General features: G+C 40.6%; 1 protein-coding gene across 1 annotated transcript in view; it reads left to right on the top strand.

Moving 5' to 3' along the window:
* Positions 1–21,990, top strand: part of LOC117514139 (E3 ubiquitin-protein ligase HECW2-like) — a 193,652-nt gene that overhangs the window by 91,545 nt on the left and 80,117 nt on the right. Inside the window, exons 3-11 of the mRNA XM_034174480.1 lie at positions 3,598–3,705; positions 6,180–6,274; positions 7,224–7,299; positions 8,645–8,814; positions 11,508–11,650; positions 13,231–13,331; positions 13,441–14,348; positions 15,908–16,076; positions 16,281–16,445. Coding sequence (XP_034030371.1) covers positions 3,598–3,705; positions 6,180–6,274; positions 7,224–7,299; positions 8,645–8,814; positions 11,508–11,650; positions 13,231–13,331; positions 13,441–14,348; positions 15,908–16,076; positions 16,281–16,445 — 1,935 coding nt within the window. The remainder of the gene's footprint in view (positions 1–3,597; positions 3,706–6,179; positions 6,275–7,223; positions 7,300–8,644; positions 8,815–11,507; positions 11,651–13,230; positions 13,332–13,440; positions 14,349–15,907; positions 16,077–16,280; positions 16,446–21,990) is intronic.

A 21,990-nucleotide genomic window follows, 5' to 3' on the forward strand; every position in this document is an offset into this window, starting at 1 on the left:
TTCCTCTGCAGGTGATCAGTTAGCTGTTTTACAACTACCCTCTCAAGAATCTTTGAGAGAAAAGGAAGGTTGGAGATTGGCCTATAATTAGCTAAGATAGCTGGGTCAAGTGATGGCTTTTTAAGTAATGGTTTAATTACTGCCACCTTAAAGGCCTGTGGTACATAACCAACTAACAAAGATAGATTGATCATATTTAAGATTGAAGCATTAAATAATGGTAGGACTTCCTTGAGCAGCCTGGCAGGAATGGGGTCTAATAAACATGTTGATGGTTTGGATGAAGTAACTAATGAAAATAACTCAGACAGAACAATCGGAGAGAAAGAGTCTAACCAAATACCGGCATCACTGAAAGCAGCCAAAGATAACGATACATCTTTGGGATGGTTATGATTAATTTTTTCTCTAATAGTCAAAATTTTGTTAGCAAAGAAAGTCATGAAGTCATTACTAGTTAAAGTTAATGGAATACTCAGCTCAATAGAGCTCTGACTCTTTGTCAGCCTGGCTACAGTGCTGAAAAGAAACCTGGGGTTGTTCTTATTTTCTTCAATTAGTGATGAGGAGAAAGATGTCCTAGCTTCACGGAGGGCTTTCTTATAGAGCAACAAACTCTTTTTCCAGGCTAAGTGAAGATCTTCTAAATTAGTGAGACGCCATTTCCTCTCCAACTTACGGGTTATCTGCTTTAAGCTACGAGTTTGTGAGTTATACCACGGAGTCAGACACTTCTGATTTAAAGCTCTCTTTTTCAGAGGAGCTACAGCATCCAAAGTTGTCTTCAATGAGGATGTAAAACTATTGACGAGATACTCTAACTCCCTTACAGAGTTTAGGTAGCTACTCTGCTCTGTGTTGGTATATGACATTAGAGAACATAAAGAAGGAATCATATCCTTAAACCTAGTTACAGCGCTTTCTGAAAGACTTCTAGTGTAATGAAACTTATTCCCCACTGCAGGGTAGTCCATCAGGGTAAATGTAAATGTTATTAAAAAATGATCAGACAGAAGGGAGTTTTCAGGGAATACTGTTAAGTCTTCTATTTCCATACCATAAGTCAGAACAAGATCTAAAATATGATTAAAGTGGTGGGTGGACTCATTTACTTTTTGAGCAAAGCCGATAGAGTCCAACAATAGATTAAATGCAGTGTTGAGGCTGTCATTCTCAGCATCTGTGTGGATGTTAAAATCGCCTACTACAACTATCTTATCTGAGCTAAGCACTAAGTCAGACAAAAGGTCTGAAAATTCACAGAGAAACTCACAGTAACGACCAGGTGGACGATAGATAATAACAAATAAAACTGGTTTTTGGGACTTCCAATTTGGATGGACAAGACTAAGAGACAAGCTTTCAAATGAATTAAAGCTCTGTCTAGGTTTTTGATTAATTAATAAGCTGGAATGGAAGATTGCTGCTAATCCTCCACCCCGGCCCGTGCTACGAGCATTCTGACAGTTAGTGTGACTCGGGGGTGTTGACTCATTTAAACTAACATATTCATCCTGCTGTAACCAAGTTTCTGTTAGGCAGAATAAATCAATACGTTGATCAATTATTATATCATTTACCAACAGGGACTTAGAAGAAAGAGACCTAATGTTTAATAGACCACATTTAACTGTTTTAGTCTGTGGTGCAATTGAAGGTGCTATATTATTTTTTCTTTTTGAATTTTTATGCTTAAATAGATTTTTGCTGGTTATTGGTGGTCTGGGAGCAGGCACCGTCTCTACGGGGATGGGGTAATGAGGGGATGGCAGGGGGAGAGAAGCTGCAGAGAGGTGTATAAGACCACAGCTCTGCCTCCTGGTCCCAACGCTAGACAGTCACAGTTTGGAGGATCCAAAAAAATTGGCCAGATTTCTAGAAATGAGAGCTGCTCCCTCTAAAGTGGGATGGATGCCGTCTCTCCTAACAAGACCAGGTTTTCCCCAGAAGCTTTGCCAATTATCAATGAAGCCCACCTCATTTTTGGACACCACTCAGACAGCCAGCAATTCAAGGAGAACATGCGGCTAAACATGTCACTCCCGGTCTGATTGGGGAGGGGCCCAGAGAAAACAACAGAGTCCGACATTGTTTTTGCAAAGTTACACACCGATTTAATGTTAATTTTAGTGACCTCCGATTGGCGTAACCGAGTGTCATTACTGCCGACATGAATTACAATCTTACCAAATTTACGCTTAGCCTTAGCCAGCAATTTCAAATGTCCTTCGATGTCGCCTGCTCTGGCCCCCGGAAGACAATTGACAATGGTTGCTGGTGTCGCTAACTTCACATTTCTCAAAACAGAGTCGCCAATAACCAGAGTTTGATCCTCGGCGAGTGTATCGTCGAGTGGGGAAAAACGGTTAGAGATGTGAACGGGTTGACGGTGTACATGGGGCTTCTGTTTAGGGCTACGCTTAAATGCATCCAACAGTTTAGATAGAGCAAGTACTATCTTGCGAATCATACGACATACAGTATTCTTGCTCAGATATTCAGCATCACAGATGGAATACATAAATTGTCCACTGGCAAAATAGGCACATGGCACATTATCTGCTCGTTCGTCGGGGCATTGCTACACTGTAAAAAATGACTTGTTTTTACAGGAAAACGCTGGCAGCTGTGGTTACCAGGGAATTCCTGTAAAACATACAGCAGCACAGTAGATAACATTACAGACATAATATGTATGTGGATTTACAGTGAATGAACCACGGCTGACTCACATTAAAAGAACTGTTAAATCTACAAACAAGAGCTCTCTTTTTTTGTACATTTAACTGCTGTATTTTTTACAGGAATTCCCTGGTAACCACAGCTGCCAGTGTTTTCCTGTAAAAACAACAGTCTTTTTTTACATTGTACGATGGGTGATGTTACAGACTTCTGGCCCGATCAGCTGACAAAGATAACGAATTCCCTCGGCTGAGAATCTATATCTTTCATAGAGAATATCGTCCGGGTATGTCAGCGGATTCTGGCGGTCTTTATAAACCCTCGCCCTGCGAAGAGAGCCCCTCACAATTTGTGCCCCAATATCAAACGGATCATCCAGGTAGGCTGGCATTGTCTTCGGAGTGATTGAAGGTGGATGGACGGTACTTACAAAGGGAGTGGTTAAGCGAAAACCTCAAGCTAACCTAGAACATAACCTGCTTGGAGCGGGTTTGGCACACAGCATAAATTGCCATGGCAGCATACCTCGATCAAAACCTATCCACCTTTCGTAGTACGGGTTAACCGGGAAGTTACTCCACACGTCATCAACTTACTCCCGAAGTTACCCTGATAAGCCAGTAACCCCGCTTCATAGTACAGGCCCCAGGTTGATTGTTGTTTGATTGTTTGTTTGTTTTTTGCATTTTCCACACTGTTCCAACTTGTTTTCATTTTTTTTTTCTTTTCAATATGAAGAACTATTTTGTTGACTTGCCAATTAATGCTACTTGATATCAGATGTCATCTTGGGTCATATTAAAAGGTTGTGTTGCTTTTGATGATGCACCAGTTGTGCTTTGTTGGAATGTACTTTGTTTTTTGCTATGAGTGGGTTACTCAAAATTTAAGATATATGTCATTTAATTTTGGCAGATGAGACATGTGTGGCCAATGTGTGGGATTCCAAGAGTCGTGGTGTCAATGGCACCCAGAGAGGACAGATCATTTGGAGGCTGGAGCCAAGACCTTACTTCATGGATTGTGAGTAGAGTTCATTGGCCATATGCATGCTGATATATTAGTCACATAGTTACTGTATTTTCCAGACTATAAAGCACTAGTTATTTGTTTGTTTTTTACTAGCTGCATAGCTAGTAGCTGAGTGGATAAGGAGCTGGCCTGCCAATATTTAGACTTGGCTTTGAATCTTGTTCACGTTACCTGTTTGCACCATTGGAGAATGCACTTGATCTGCATTGGCTTAGTCTACCCAGGTGTAAAATGGGTGCTAGACTTTGATGTGAAATAACGGGTGATGAACTGATGTCCAATCCAGGGGGAGTCATGGGCTGTCATCATTTGAAAGGTCTTGTACCTTATATTTCAAAGCGACTGATGTAGTATGAAAAAATACTGTATTATCATCTATGGCCCTTTCCATGCGTGTGAGCTGCTCCTGTATACTGAATGAGGTACTGTGATTCACACTCTAGAGCAGAAGAAGAAGCTCTGAATGAGAAAACTTTCCTTGTCTTTGACAACAAATTAATTTATGCCCTTATACTCAAAGACCATACTCTAGAATAAAAATAAGGAATGTAAGATTTATACTATTTGGAACAACACTTTTTTGGACTGTGAGATGACAAGAACAACAACAACAAGTCAACTAAGCAAAGTTCTCTATTACCTTTAACAATATTTTTTACCTTATAAATAATGCCCCAAGTTTTTTAATGTTTAGTTACATTGAACATTTACCGCAACTGTGATCATCTGTTCAGTGGCCACCATAAGCAGTTCGCTCGTGTTTTGTGCCTCATACAGTACAATTAGCTCATTAGCTTCTGCTCAGAAATGTCGCGTTTGTGTTCGCAATAAATAACACATCAATTAAACTAGTGCAGTGCCTGTAGGAAGTTTGTATTCCTATAGAAAACTGGGAGCTTAAGTAGATTTTTCATGGATGGTCGTATGAGGCTGTGTTTGAAGGTGGGATGTACAAAGAGGTGTACTTACTCTTACATAGTTTTAACAGACAAAGTGTACGTTAGTTAAAACATGGTTGACATTGAGATAGAAAGAGACATGCAAATGGTTATTTTAAGGACAAGATTGACTTTCATACAACATGGTCAGACATATGTACACACACAGAGATATAAGAAGGAATAAATACAGTTAGTGTACATGAAGCACAAACATACTGTTGTGAATACAGCAGTTATTGATAGGTGTGAGTCAGGGACATTTAGGTTTGTTGTGAAACGTGTGGATTGGTATGTGAGCCACATGTGAGCTGACAACTTACATTCTGAGATAGATGATGACCGGAGTGCAGTTTTAAGAAGAAACAAGGTGATAATCGGCGAAATGCTGGTGATGCTCAGAAATGACACAGCTGGGCTGTAAAATGATGCATGCGCAGTGAAGGAAGGGGGGACCGTTCAGTCTGCACTACCAGACTTTTTTTTTTTTTTTTGTGAAATAAACTGTACCATATTTTTTGTTTTAAATAGAAGACAATTGAATAAAAGATTGTGATATAAATTTTCAAAATGTAATTTGGGTAAAATCATTGTTATAGTACTCAAGTAATAAAAACAATACATTAATCTGAAAAAAAATCAATTAATCATTAATCGATTCATTGAAAGACTAATCGATACATTAATCAATAAAAAATAGTTGCCAGGTGCAGCTTGATTTACAGACTGGTGCGACCTTTTTCTCCCATCTTCATGACACGTGTTGGTCGGGTGCGACTAATTCTCTGATGCAGGGTGTGTGTGTGTGTGTGTGTGTATACAAATGCAAAATTTGCACAATGCACAGTTTCTCCAGTCGCAGCCACAGAAGCCTATAACTTCTTCAAAGGAATCTGGTGTCTTATTTTTTGAGATGCAGAGGTTTTGCCAACAGGAGGCATTTGATTTGTTCTATTTTTTTTACTGGATTAAGCTCACAAACTCACATTCGCGGGAAAGCTTGGACGTGACTTACGTGGGGAAATCCAGTTGGGAATTTCCATTGAATGGCCGTTGTTGAGGGGATTTTCATCCTTTTGAGTGGGCTTCTGGCCGTGTTTGAGGTGTGGCCTCTCTTGAGAGGTGAAGTCAATAGAAAGACAGTTGTTGCAGTAGAAATGTGGCCGTATATGGGGGTGGCCTCTCCTGAGAGGGGCCACTAATGAGGGGGACCACTGTACAGGCAGAAAAATGGAACTCCAACTTACTGTGCATGTAACTGAGATTATGGTGAATCAGATGGATTTTGACAGAGTTGTGGGATGTAAAAATAGCTGCTCTACTTTACTTTGATCTTGGGCCAAATCAGTATTTTCAACTCATATATTATTAACTCATCAGCAACTTAATAGAAGGATATTTGTAACATTGATACTTTTGTGTTCTCACTACCTTTAGAAGTCTGTGATAGGTGCAACATTGTTTTCAAAAGTAAATACTTGATTTTTTTTTTTTTTTCTTTTTTCTGTGTGTGTCTTGTCTCCACAGCAGAGACAAAGGTCTGTTTTAAATACTATCATGGTGTGAGTGGAGCATTAAGAGCAACAACACCTTGTATCACCGTCAAAAACCCTGGAGTACAGGTGCGTATCATTTTTACTTACTCTCTTATTTTCTCGTGTTGCATTCGTTTAATTTTCCTGTAAGTCCTGTTTTCTTTTCTTTTAAGCTGGGCTCCTTTCCCAGTTGTTATGTGTGTCTCTCCATGAGATCCCTAATCATGGCATCTGATTGGTTTCCAGAGACCAGTTATCAGATTATTGGATACAGATCCTCCACATAATGCATGTAGTCAGTGTCCAGTTCCGTTCACAATTTCAGCACATTCTTTTTCTATCCTTGAGTCTCTCTCACACTCACTCACTCACACCTACACACACGCGCACACACACAATATTCTACTTCAGTTTATCACATGTAGCTCGGTCAGCCGCCAATGCTTGCCTCAGGATTTCAGTGGGAGTCAAAATGTGGACAACACGGCTAAGACGGAAGCAGAAAACATATTTCGAGGTGGCAGGTTTAGAGTAGAGTAGAGTAGAGTAACGTTATTGATCCCCAGGGGGAAATTAAGGTGTCAAGTAGCTTACACAATACACATAATGCCCACATGGACATTTCAAGACACACATATACACAACAAGCATTAACACAGGTCAAAGTCAAGGGAAGATTGAAAAAAAAAAAACAATTGTGCAAAAACATATCCTGTGAGTTGAGGTAGACAATAGATTAACATGACCAAGAAGCAATGAGTGTTGACAGATAAGTCTATGATGTAGTATTGTGTTGAAGTTAGAAGAACTAAGACATAAATAGGTTTGCTCGCAGAGTTACAGCAGAGAAGCAACTGGGCCCAAATTCAGGCAAAGGGACGCTGAATCAGTAAAAAAGGAAAGCTGTCAAGTTTGATTTTGTTTTTCTTCTGCTCTAATGGTTCATTGTAATGAATTTTTATAAAACTGATTTTCTTTGAGGCTGAATAAAAAATGCTCCCTCACATAACTTACCTGTTGGTTGATTTCTTGACAGGTGGGTAGTGAAGGTCAACTGGAGGACCAATCAGGGACTGAGCACTGTCGGAAACTGGTCAGCTTCACCTTATCAGGTGAGAGGAGGGATTCACTGGAATGATGATGTGTTGGTCAAACTCAGGGGTCTTTTTTTTATTTGTGATTCACGTTTCAAATTTTGTGTCTACATGAGAAAGATTTTTTTGAAGTGTGTAATTTGAGATATTTATTGACTTCCTCGTGTATGTGCGATTATTTTACTCCACTGATGTCTGCCTGTCTGTCCAGTTAGACTGGTGCCAAAATTGAAAATTGTGGATATTTAGAAAGGTTCAGGCATTTTTGGGACAAAGTTGGCAACCAGGCTTACTTTGTCAGTTTGGGGGTGCTGAATTCAAATCTGCAATATGCCAAGCTCTATCTGACCTCTGTTGACCTGTAGAGGTCATTGAACTTTGTGACTGTAAGCTCCCATCAGAACCTATAGTTTCTCAGCTTCATAAGCAATCAAATGGAATGAAGTGATAAATAAACTGAACAAATGGCCATTGTATATCAGTTGTTTGGTGCTAAATTAAAATTTTTCATTTTCAGAATTCTATATGACCTCCGGTGACCTCTAGAGGTCATTGACCTTTATGGCAAAAAAACAGCAAACTGAAAACAGATTCTTGATTTCATAAATCAATTAACTGCAGTAATATGATGTATGAATTAATTAGTCTGGATTATTTTGCACCTCATATTTAGTTTTGATCTTGACCCTCAAAATAACTTTAATTTGTGCCTTTGAAATATGTGTTTTTGAGGAAAAATGGTGCCATCTTGTTAATGCGACTCCTTCAGAGCTTCCAGGGATACACTTGTGATATTGGAACCAAAGAACAGGTTATTGTTATTGTAGTATCTCAGTGGGCTGCGACAGCCTGCAAATGGCATCCGCGAGGAAACTTGCGCAGTTCGCCACGAGGTTCGTATCTGGTCATCATTTCCTCACCCTCGCCAAATCATCAGGCGGGCAACTCGTACTCCTCACCATGTAGTCTGTGCAACTGAACATGCGCAACATATGGACAACTTGTGAGGGCTTGACACACACTTTTCCTTTTATATGATCGGAGAGGAATAGCGCTTCTGGAAGTGGCCAAATGAGTCCAGCAGCATCCAGCCGCCCGGCTCTGCAGCAAGTCAGCACGCACCCTGTGTGCATGCGCGTGAGCGGGCTGGATGCATCCTGTCCAGCCGCGGAGAAGCTGCTCAAACTGTGCTTGCTTGATATGGTGAATGTATATTTTCAAACAGTTTTGGGCAGTGTACATTCCCAATTCACAGTAAGGTTGGTTTAAAATATTTTTAAAACTCTTGCTTCAACAAACACTCGTGTTGAGGGGTTACAGGAATATACACACAGACTTATGAATGTGTTTTCCCTCGAAACAGATATCCGTGCAGTGGGTCTCAAGAAGGGCATGTTCTTCAACCCTGACCCCTACTTGAAGATGTCCATCCAACCTGGAAAGAGAAGTGGCCTCCCCAAATTCACCCACCATGGCCAAGAGAGGCGATCGTCCATCATCGTGAACACTACTAACCCTGTGTGGCACGGCGAGGTCTGCACATGCACAATAAGATACACAAATCGATAGTCCACATGCACCAAGATGCATTACAATAGATGAACATAATGGACTGAAAGAGCTGAAAAACACAGAGGGCCTGATTTACTAAAATCCTATATGAGTACTAAATTGCACAGACTTTCAAAAATTTTGCATGTTGGGTTGGTCAGAGTTTTGTTGGTAATGTACTAACTAAGAACTAGAGCACTGCGCTCGTGGAGCGCAAACCTCCACTAATTTCCAATTCCACAAATTTTTACCCTGGAAAAATTTTTCAAGGTCAAGGTCTTCCTGCTGGAAGTAGCTTTTCATAAGCTAAATTGGAAGTGAGTATAAATGTAGCACTTGAATTAATTTTTTTTTTTCGATTTTTGAATTCTTTTCAGATAATTTTCACAGAACATTGGTTATCTCTGCTATGCACAGTTTGTCTTTGCTTTTTGGCACTTGGTTTCCGACTGATAACTGGAAGACAAACAGACATAAAATTGGAACCTCCATCCAGTTTTGGTGGTGGAGGTAAATCCATAACAGACCAACGAGAGTGATTGAAGCACTTTTGATTGAGATATAATGCAAAATGTACACCAAATGGGCTTTTCAACATTAAATGTGAATGTCCACAAAAGTCACAATCCAGATGAGCTCTGGATCAAACTTTGTCAGGTGATAGTGAGTGTCAGTCTGCACCTCACTTTCAAATATGAGCGTGATTGAGGCATGTTTGATTAAGATATCATGTAAAATATACATTAAATGAGGTTTTCAATGTTAAATTTAAATGGCCACAAAATCTGTAATCTGGAACAGATCCAGATCAAAATTTGTCAGCCGATAAAGGATCGCATCCTACACATAATTTTCAAATATGAAACAAATTAGATTTTTTTTTTTTGACAGAGTTGTGAATTTTTGAAAATTTGTTCAATGTTAAAGGACAGGGATTTTTCCAAATTTTCCTGACTTTGACCTATGACCTTGAAAATTGAATCAGTTCTTGCCTATCAAGATATGAATCTTCAGTAAAGACTTTGTAACAATATATGAAAAAATAGGGGTTCCAGGCTGTTCGCAAACAGGCAAAAACGTAACCCCCCCCAACTTTGTTGGCAGAGGTAATAACTGCATAAACAGCAGTGGGAGGTAATATGCTGTAGACAAGTCATATTTTAAAGAGGATTTTACACGTGTCAATGGATGTAAGCACAAAATGAAATTAAGTCAGCAACTTGCAAGTTTGCACAAAATAAGACAAACACAACATTTTTAACTGAAAATGTTATTTATTGAACATTGACTACATCAAATATGAATGTGCCTTAAAAATGGTTTGTCTGCTATTTGACAGGTGGTCCAAGTTGTGTTACACAAGCCTGGAGCCTTCGGCACCACTGCCATGAAAAGCACACCTACGAATAAAGATGATTTTAATTTTATTCATTTAAAGTTCTATGGCCTCTGGATTTTTTTAAGATTTAAGTCATAAAAAGAATTTTCTGTGGCACCACTATTATTTTATTCCTTAGCATTTAAATAAAGGGGTTCATAATGTGATATTGCTAATATGATCAAAATTTGCGCTGTCTGGAAATAGTTTAAAATTTCTCCTCCTGAAGGGAAGAAATTCAAGCCATTAGATGCCCTGACCTATCTTTGGTAGCGATATCATAGATCATGTGGGGGGTTCCCTTGATCCGCATGAGGGATGTTGAGAAGCACATAGTGATGGGTTAAAGAAATGCAGCATGATGTCAGCTGGGTGCTCGGTTGAACAAAATAAACTAAGCTGGCGAAAAAATGCTACGAAACATCTTATGTCTGGGTATATTTTGGTACATTATATTGGGTACATTTTATTTGTAGGTGGAATTGTTTACGGCACGGGTGCTGGAACAACAGTTTCTGTGGTTGCAATCTTATGAAAAACACAAAAGAAGTGTAAAGTTTGCAAAAAGAGTGAAATTGAAAGACATAATGATTGTGACGTTTAATTCTCATTAGGTTATAAATGTTTTTGTTAAAAATAGGCCACTATCAATTAAAGTTTCAGAATGGTGTTTTTTGGGGGGCTAAAAGAAGATTTTTGCAAGGGCAGCTCTGTAATCTGACTAAGTGTGTGCTACATTTGATACAAATCAGGTTGAAAATCAAATTCCTTGATCTTGACTTTTGCCAAAATTAATTTGTTCAGGGCGATTTCTGAGCCTTCCTTCAGTGACATACCTGGTTTCACAGAAATCTGCAACTGGACCTGGGAGGAGCAGGCCAACTAACCAACAAACACATGCAGACATGCTCTTGACCCCAATGATTGATGTTTGACAAATTTAATTTGACCTGGACAATTCCATAATCCACCTACATATGGGTGCCAAGTTTGGTGCAAAGTGTTCTGGGAAAACAATGGTTAAAAAAAAAAAAAAAAAAAAAATTATTTTGGTCCTTCTGTTTGTTACTGATCAGAAGGTTCCCGGTTCAAAACCACACCTGCCCATGCTCCATGTAATGTGGGGTTGTGTGAGGAAGGGCATCCGGCATAAAACTAGTGCCAAATCAGCATGCAGACCTATCTCTGATCTGCTGTGGCAACCCTCAGTGAAAAGTTAAAAAAAAAAGGAGAACCCGAAGGGACTTGGTGTTTGTCACTGAGCCCACTAACCCCACTCTCACTGTTTAATCTGTAGAAGTACACGTTTGTGGCGCTGATGACAGACGTGTTGGAGATCGAAGTGAAAGACAAGTTTGCTAAGAGCCGACCAATCATCAAGCGGCTTTTGGGCCAGCTGATCATCCCAGTACAGCGACTGCTAGAGGGGCCAACAGCTGAGTGAGTACACACACACACACACACATACACATATATATACTCACGGGTGCATGTCTTTGCAACGCACATTTTTATGTGATTGTGAATAATGTGCTCAGGTATTTCACTACGGCAGGAAGTAGCAGTTGGAATGAAAAAAGTAACAGTTACACATTTTTTCTTTGTTCGTAGGAGAGAGTGCAGGAAGTGAGGAAACGTAAGTGTCTTTGATGACGAGGAAAGGTTTACTGGCTTTTACTTCATGGGTGATGCTGGGATCTTTGCGGACTCAAGTGGATGCCGTGATTGCAGCACTTGCGAAGCTGAGTGAGAAATAGGAGTGCCTGGGTTTGCTATTGTCCTTGATTAAGACTACAGCTCAAATCAGAATGCTCTCCCTTTGCCCCACCATTTCGCCCTTTCCCCTTCATTTTGCATGTATGATGGTAAAGGGCGAGGTGGTAGGGTAAAGGATATTGGGATTGGGTAAAAGAGTAGGTTTTCAATGACTTCCTGGACTCAGCCATTAGAAGTGTATGTTCATGCTGTGAAAATGTTGAACTTGTCGAGACATTTGCTTATCTTGGCTGTGACTTTCATGTCTCTGGGTACTCGGCCAATGAGATTGGGAGATGGCTATGAAGAGCTTTTGGAGTCAGTTAGGTCTTTTGACTGAGGCATTTGCGATGCTGTAGGAGAACAAACGCCCAAGTTTTTTTTTTTTGATTGTAGGAGGACACACACACAAACACAGGGAGAACATACAAACTCCACAAAGAAAGGAACTGGGCATGTGTGGAAACAAACCTGAGACCTTCTTGCTGTGAAGCAAGAGGTGCTCACCACTGAGCCACCGCATTACTCTTTAATTTTTAAGGCCCTGGTTGGTTGTACGACTTGGTTGATAACCAGTGACCAAAGGGGACAACTGGATGTCTTTGGTATGAGAGGTCTCTTCGAAAGATCCTTGGGATCCGCTAGTATGACTTTTGTGTCAAATATGGTTACCTCAGGAGACTCAGGTGAGGAGCATCACTTGCATTGTGAGGGAGTGTCAGCTACGACATTTTGGCCGTGTGGCATGTTTGTGCGTGATCCAGCACACAGGTGCCTCAGTGTTTCAATGACCCCATTGGCTAGAGAAGGCCACGCAGGCACTATTTTTAACTTGACTGTGGTAGATTGATGGTTACTTTAGAAAGGTGGGGATGGACTGGTCGTGTGCCTGAGTGTTTGTCCTCCAAGACCGAGGACGGCTCTGTCATAGGATGCAGCGATGCACGGCACCAGCACATGTGACCAGACCTGACTTCCTGTAGGTGGGGTTCCTGTTGGTGCACAGTTATGTTCGATGTATTTTCTCTTCTTTTAAAGCATGTTTTTGGTCATTAGGTTGCCTTCATACTCTAGCCATGGTCATCTGGTTTGTTTGATAATAATATTTAATATCATGATATCACATTAATCTTGTATACTCCTTTGATCTGTGTGAAGCTAAGACCACATTTTGAGTACCGTGCCACTTTCAAACTGCAGTACTGCCTGTATCAGGTAAAGACCTGCTGTTTGTCAGGACAAACGTACCTGTTATGTGTGTGCAGTGATCACCCAGTCAGCTACAGCCTCTGTCGACGTCTCCCTACAGACCACGTGAGCGGGCAGCTCACCTTCAGAGTGGACATCACCTCCGCCGGACATGAAGGTGTGTGTTTTCACAGCAACGCATTCCACTGGTACAGAAACATTTTTCTTCCTCTCATCATCACTCCAGCTTTATTCACCTCTCCTTGTCCTTCCCCACTCTTCCTCAGAAGCCTCCCCAGATGCGGTAATCTTAGGGAGTGCCGTGAACGGAGACCCTGGCAGTCCTTCTGACGATGAGGATCTTCCTCATCCCTCCTCGTCCTCACGCCTCACATGTGGGTTCTCCCCTGTGGGGTCAGACGAAGGCTCCCTGCTAGTCAATGGTGCTTGTTACTATGGTGATGACAGTGTGTGGCGGGAACCTGGGCAGATGGGAGAGGATGATCTGGCTCCTGTTGCTATGGGTGGCCACACCCACCGGCAGGTGTCATTGAATGACTACCTTGATGCTATTGAGGCTGCTAGGAGTCCTGGGGACCGACCTTTTGCAGGACAGTTGCCAAAACTTCGCTCCAGCTTCCCTACAGACACACGGCTCAATGCCATGCTGCACATAGACTCAGATGAGGATGAGGAGACAGCAGGACAGCACGGCGAGCCGCCACATGCTCTACAGCAAATTTCAGAATTATCCAGCACTACAAGAGTTGCTACACATGATGCTTTGAAAATGGAGCCACAGGGGCAGAATAGAGCTGGAATCGAACCCACAGGTTCTTCAGCAAGTGCTCTGCCTGTAACTGAGACTGACGAGGCTGGAACTGGAGCTGCATGGGCTGGAATTAGTGCTGCCGAAGGTGTAGCTGCAAAAACATCAGATGCTTCTGAGACTGCAGCTGTGCCTGGAGATGTTGCTGGAAGTGTAGTTCATGCAGGACCCGTCACTGCAGACACGTCTGCCGGTTCCAGCTCATCACAAACATCAGGGACGGAGGCAGCTGCTCCAGCTGTGCAGGGAGCGTCGATGGATTCTGTGGGAGACAGCAGCTGTGAGCAGCAGAGCCACAGCTCAGTCACAAGCGAGGAACCATCCTGCAGATCTGTACTCACTGGTGCTCAGCTTTCACCCATTCAGGTGAGTAGGTGTAGTTCGGATGTGCAAAGGTTTGGGTTTCTGATCCTGCCAGGTGTACTACCTTGCACGGCCAGTGGGTCAGTGAGGTATGTTGAGCCTAAAGCCACGATTATCAGCAACATGAACCTTTCTTTTAACCTGGCTACGTCATCATGGTAACTTCTGCTGCAAACATAACTTTGTTCAGAGCAGCTGGTGTCCAGAGTTTCAGCTTAAATCAACTGTAAATTGTTTCGGCCTTTCACAACATTCCTCCTTATGCTAGTGTGTTCCATGTTCGGTAATATTAGCAGTTTGTGCAATGTTTTATTTGAAATTATGCACATTTCAAAGTAAATCTTATAGCAATGTGGGCAAAATGATGCTTTATGCCAAAATATACCACAACATTTGTTTAAAATTTACAACCCCAATTCCATTAAAGTTGGGACGTTATGTAAAATGTAAATAAAAACAGAATACAATGATTTGAAAATCCTCTTCAACCTCTATTCAGTTGAATACACCACAAAGACAAGATTTTTAATGTTCAAACTGATAAACTCGGTTTTTAATGCAGTGCTGCCTGAGGGATCGAAGGTCGCGGGCATTCACTGTTGGTTTTCGGCCTTGCCGCTTATATGTAGAAGGTTCTCCAGATTCTCTGAATCTTCTGATTATATTATGGACTGTAGATGATGGAATCCCTAAATTTCTTGCAATTGAACTTTGAGAAACATTGTTCTTAAACTGTTGGACTAGTTTTCATGCAGTTGTTCACAAAGTGGTGATCCTCGCCCCATCTTTGCTTGTGAACGGCTGAGCTTTTTGGGGATGTTCCTTTTATACCCAGTCATTACACTCACAATTAGTGTCCTCATTTCCCAAACGCTTATTGAGTGTTGTTAGAAGGAAAGGTGATGTAACACAGTGGTAAACATACCACTGTCCCAGCTTTTTGAAATGTGTTTCAGGCATCCATTTCAAAATGAGCAAATATTTGCACAAGAACAATAAAGTTTATCAGATTGAACATTAAATCCTAACAATCCTAACAATGGGTAAAGTACATGAGTCTGTAAATGATGCCAGGTTAGCGTCACAAAATCCTTAAAAGCCCCAAATTAAAAACACTGAATTTCAGTAGTAAGTAAAGGGCACATAATGGTTCTATTCTGGGAGAGGGAGGATTAGAGACTGGAATATGTTGGCTCTTTCTGATTATGTTCTCTGAGTGATACAGTGGTCATGTGTCACTTGTGCCAACTGCTTGAGCCATATGCAAGTAATAATGGCCAGAAAAGGGTTTTATTTGCTCCCTAATCTGTATAACACTGGGGCTTTGTTAAAATATAAAGCTGATTTTCAAACAGAAAAATGACAAGGTAATGCACAAAAGAAATACATGCTGGTGTCTGTCATGGATAATATTCAATCTGTAAAATTAATGTCACTTTGAATTGGCCAAAACTAAAGTCATTTCCAGTTGTGTTTGGTCATGAGTCAGACATATGCACTTACATCCGGTTTAAAGTAGATATCTGTGCCATTAAATTGAAAGTTCTTGCTTCTCTTATCAGGAGGTAGAGCCAAGAAAAGAAGTAGCTCCAAAAGCAGAGGAGGAAGGAGTGGAGTCATCCAGCAGTGAAGCAAATGGGCTCGTGTCAGCAGCAGCAGCCAGCTCCAGCAGCACCAGCATCCCTGGACAAGGTGGAGGGGCTACATCCCCACAAGGTTCATCCTTACAAGGTTCCAAACTAATGCCGTTTGACGACATATTTTGATGGTTTTCTTAAAAAAGATTTGACAATCCTAACATAAAATGTCTTAAACTAGGATTACTGTAATTCACAAGTAATCATCATTAATTTGAGCATTTATTGCAGTGCCACTGGTTGCTTTTGTCGCACATTTCATGTCAAACAACAAATTTTAGAGAATTCTCAATTACAGGGTTGAGAACCAGCAGTGGTGATGGGGAGATGGAGCAGCGGGAGGAGGAGGAGGGAGGGGAGGTATGGAGGAGAAGACGCTCCGTGCAAGCCTCTGGAGGTGCAGTCCACGAAGTGTGCGGGGCAAGGGAGAGTCATAGTGGAATAGTAGTGGAAAGAGAGACAGGTAATTTGGAAGATTTTTTAGCTTTAATGTATGAAGGCAATCTTGTCTCCAGGGGATGCGTATCTTCACATTTTGCAGCCCCTGCGTTAAGAATCACAAAGCTTATGTTTTTTTTAGTGACACTTGGCCTTTCACAGCACAGATGTCTAGTGTGAAACAAGAGTTACTGAGAAGGAGTTTTAACAGCACAAGTGGATCTCAACAGCAGTGAGTGAGCATTTAATGAAAAAAAGACGTCTCCAGGATAATGACTTTTATTATGTTGACAGAAGTCTAAATCCATCGAGCAGATGTCAGATTCTGACATGTGACATCTTTTGTTAAAAGTTCTGTCTAACTTTTGATGCAGACAGCAGTCTATTTAATGAGAGTTTTTAACATAGTACTTCTGCCAGTTGACCATCAGTAATTAAAAAAAAAAGTCAATTTATACACTGTCAAATCACTTAAACAAAAGCTACAGAAGCTACAGAAACCCAGAATAAAAGCAGTGCTGATGTGACAAAAAAAATAATTATGAACATCATAATGGATATTTGGTGATGTTTTTAGTTACTCTATCAGCAGGGGTGGTGGCCAAGTGGTTATGCACTTGGTTTCAGTGCAGAAGGTTCCCGGTTCAAATCCCACCCCTGCCACATCAGGAAAGGCATCCGGCGTAAAACTTGTGCCAATTCAGCATGCAAATCCACCTTGGATTTGCTGTGGTGACCCAGAGTGCAAACAAGGGAGCAGCCGAAGGGTCTTGCTTTTTTAGTTACTCTATCAGTGTTATTTGTCATTGATGTAATTAACAAAATATTTCAGGCCTGACAGGAGTTCTAGTTGGCTGATAAGGGAAACACTGACTTGTTCATGGAGACCAGTGTTGGTTGCGTTCTGTGCACTAATTGCCATTTTGTGTCGAGAAGGTCGATCATCATTTTATCTTCTTTAATATTCACAGTTTGATTGAACCTCGTGCGTTGCTGGTGTGCTTCTATGAAATTTACCTTATCCCCAAGAAATGGTGGAAAGACTTCCAGGCCCTTTTATGACATTTGTAGCTTTGAATATTTCAAATTTGACCCATCAGTCTTTCATAATGTCCAGTCAACTACAAATCCATACTCAAACTTACACTTTTTTGAATCTGGTATTGTCACATTGTAATTCCACACTGAAAATCTGCAATCCATGTTGTGTGCAGCTCTTTCGCCTTGTTACAAAGCTGCACGTTAATGCATGCACCGACAATGCGCAACACTGGAACAGACTAATCCCAATAAAAATGTTTGCCTTGTCGAGTCAGAATGTCCAAAGTGCTGCCAGTTTAATTACTGTACTGCAGAGGAGATGGGCGGATGCATGAACACGACCAATATTCCGTTCTTCAGGACGCCTATTTCAATAAAATGTCTGATCACAAATAAAAGATAAATCGCAAATAACTAACCCGTTTGTGTCCGTTTTTGCCCTGTACACATCCCTTTCTTGGTCATAAAATGTGTTCCTTGTCGGTTGATGTCCGGTGAGTCCATCGGGAAGTTGTGTGCAACTTTGAACAGGCATCAGACAGAGAACTTTCTCGGTGGTTGCATGTTTGTTTTGTCCTGTAATTATTTGTAGTTTGCCAGATGACATTAAGCTATTTTCACATGTTGGCAGCAGAAAATGTTGGTTGGCAGTAGAGCTGCAGTTATCGATTATGTTAGTAATCGAGTATTTTATCGATTATTCTGGCGATTAATCGAGCAAAAGTCCTTTTGCGTTTTTAAACATCAGTAGTCTAAGGCTCTCCCTAAGCAATGGCACAGTGTCTCTGCACCAAAATTTTTGTAAATCAGAAGAGACACGCACATCGAAAAAGTGTAAAAAAGGTGTGCCGGATCAAAAATGAGACAAATATCAAAGCAAAAATCCTCACAACCTGAAAGCTCCCATGCAAAAAGCTTTATTTGTACATAAATAGCAAAATAGCTGTGCCAAAATCTTGACATTTTGCTGAAATGGCAGTGGGATGTGGTTTCTGTTTTTTTTTTTTTTTTTCCAACGTGTAAAATTTATTTAAGGTTGGTGGACTGGGTCCCTGAGTTTTTTTTTTTTTATTACTCTTTCTCTGCAATTCAGCAGATGCATTTCAGCTGGAGGCTGAACATGCAAGCCTCGCAGTCAGTTTTTATTGTTATTATTTTATTTAAGCTACCATGTTTGTGAAGTGTTGTGTGTTGCCCAAAAAAAGAGAAAATTAAAAAGTAAAACACTCAGTGCGAGTCTGAGCAAAACAGAAGAAAGAGTGGACTTTTGCTGAGAGGATCTTTCAGAAACTGTTTGTCAGTGTAGCCGGAGATGGAGCTGTGACTCACCCAGCCTCTCACACCGGGCAGAGAGAGAGAGACAGCAGCCGGCCACCCAGTCAATAGTCACTCCCCACGTCGAGCAGACCGTGTGTTTTTTAAAAATAGACAAACACACAGCTTTGCTTTAAATGCACAGTCTATTTTAGATGATCAGCGTGGACCCTCTTTCTCTTAAATGGCTTAATTTTACTCTGTGTGTCACGTTGGAAAGCAGTAGCTTTAGGTGCTAATCAGCACCATCACCTGTTATTGCTCAAGCACATTGTAAACATTGACACAATGGAGTTTGATGCAGAAGAGTTCAGAAAGATACGATTGGAATGGTTTGATTACCATTTACAGTTGGCGATGAAAGACTTGGGTGTTAACTTCATGTTAAAGTTAGAACAAGAAGCTGCATTGAAAGAGATCTATCTGGGAAGAGACACATTCTGTGTGTTGTTGCTCCAACGAGAGCGGCACGCTGAGCAGGGTGGCGAAAGTAGTCCGGCGAGCTTAATCTGTGGGCGAGCTATCCCACAATGCTAAAATAGCAGAGATGGCGGTCCAGTGAGAGTGGCACTCTAAGCAGGGTGGGTTTATGGGCATGCCCTAGTCTTCTTCTGTTTTTTGTTTTTTTCTGGGGACGTTACAGCACCACAGACAGACCTGGCATATGTACTACAATGTTAAACAAAGCTTCGAGGCACAGAATTTGCCACGAACATTTTTTGTAATTGAATTATTTTAGTTACTTGACTAATCATTTCAGCCCTATTTGGCAGCCAAACAAGCCGCGATCACTGTGCATTCATTCAGCATCTGTTGGGCAATCATGGCATCATCTGTACATTGCCTGCACATCATTTGAATGTCCTCCAACCTTGGAGACTCTTCTGCGTTTGTTGGGTGCATGCTCCATACTTCACAGCAAACATAGCATCCAGTGTGCAACCATTGAGCGTGCCTTGTAAGACCTCGGTGTGCACTCTGCATCCCTTCAGCATCCTGTGGCATTTCCCTGATTTTTTTGCCCACACAAGGGATGCAGAACAGACTCCGTGCCTGTGTAACGGGGGTCTTAGCATTATACTAAAAGAGGAAACCCTGCTTCTGATGGCTGCTTAAAAAGTTAGCTTTGTTGTGAGCTTATAAATTAATTCTTTTCTGAAATATCACACAGATTATTCACATTTACCTGTTTAAAACCAGGTGACTCTCTTTCCACTACTTCACTAAAAGCAAAGGCAATTTACACTACATCCAACATATTTGTTCACGTGTTGGTTTAGTTTTCGCATATGTGGGCACATTGACCAGTCAAGTTTGTTCCTATAAATTTTGTTTGGTAAACGTATTGTTTTTTTAAAAGCCTTGATAGTTAACAGTTATAGAGGTCAATACTCACTTCTGAATTCATAAGAATTAAGGTGACATGTTTCATCCAAGTGATAGAACTGCAACAATTATTCAGTTAATCTTTTTATTATCAACTTTTTAATTAATTGATAATCATTTTGAGTCATTAAAAAATTTAAATTCTTTGATTGGTATCAAAGAATTCGATACCACTTCTTTGAATTTGATACCAATTCTTTGAGGGGTTGGTAAGGTTAGACCTTACTTGTGTGAAGCACCTTGAGGCATCTTTGTTATTTGGCACTATATAAATGAAAATAAATAGGAAAATTTGCTTTTAACTTCTTAAATGTGAACATATTTAGGATTACTTCACCAGCTGCTTTACTCCTATCTAGCAGTAAACTGAATATCTATGGCCTGTGGCCAAAACAAGAGATTTGAAAGTGTCATCTTGGGCTCTGGATAACATTGATCAACATTTTTCACCATTTGATTGAGATTTTATGGACAGCTAATCAACTAATCAGAAAAATAATACATCAATTAATGGATTATCAAAAGAATAGTTAGTTACAACCCAAACAATTCTTCGTATGTTTAATTTTTTAGGCACATAGGAAGACGTAACCTGTCCTCACTGGCAGACAGATTTAGCATTTAGGTATATTTGTGATATATATGTGAATGATGTTGAAGATGGGCCTGGATTAAAAAATGAACAGATGAAACTGATGCGGTAGACAAAAGAATCAGCGTTGTAAAGTTACAAATGCTATTTGATGCTCCTTCTTCCTTTTTTTGTGATACAAACTGATGCTTTGGCCTATTTCTAACAAAATGAACATACTGTTGGCTAAAATATGCTGCAGCTTTAAGGATTAAATATTCAGGTGTTGTTTTTTTCCTTCATTTGTACTAGTAACACATACTATGGGAGTTATTTTGCATTATATCTCATCTAGTCCATGGGCCATCCTTTGGGTATGTCTTAAGGAGACTAAACACAATTCAGCCTCAGTTTTCCATGACATACACAAAAATGTATGATAGCCTTCTCAGAGCAGCTGCTGTTGCCAGGTAGGGGTCAGTGAAGAATTACACAGAAGTCAACATTTAAAAATGGTGCAGTCGTATTGAAAAGTATGCCATATTACTTGTTGGATCATAAACATTCCAAAAAGGTATAGGTTGGACAATTTATGACTGAATGTCATGAGTAAAAACCAAACATTTGTGATATAGGTCAATTTCAGTTTTTACAAGTTACTTCAGTTTTGGTTTATAAACAAAGATGCAAATTATTGGTTGAGCTAATAGGATGATGAATGGAATAGTTTGTGTTGAATGCTTGGTCTCCAAAGTAAAGGTCAAACAAGGTCAACGCCAACTGGATTAGTACTGTTTGTGTGTTACAGGGACTGATGGTGAGAGAGCATCTCTTTTCATCATATATACATTTTAACAGTGATTTACTTTGCATGCTGCACTTACTCTTGTATAAGAGCGATATTGCTTTGCAAAATGTAGCCCAGTTTCTCTTTAGGTCAGACGACTGACCATTCTGGGATTATTACTTGAAGACTGGAGTGTTATTCAAACTATGGATAACAGTACGTTTGCAGGAGAAGCCAAAAATGCTGCTGGATTCCACAGAGGACAGCTGTGTTTATTTAACCTTTGCACAGTATTAAATAAATAGCAGATAACAGAAGGGAGCCTGAACAGTGAGGTCTGATCTGGTGCTCATCAGATGGTGGTGGGCCTGTCACACCTTGATTATTTAGCCAGCGTATGCCAAATTATGAAAAATGTGGCGAATACTCTGGCTATTTCGAATAAGTTATGCAGCTGTCACACCATGACGA

Source organism: Thalassophryne amazonica, chromosome 1 (genome assembly GCF_902500255.1).
Source record: "Thalassophryne amazonica chromosome 1, fThaAma1.1, whole genome shotgun sequence".
In the NCBI taxonomy this organism is placed as follows: Eukaryota; Metazoa; Chordata; class Actinopteri; order Batrachoidiformes; family Batrachoididae; genus Thalassophryne; species Thalassophryne amazonica.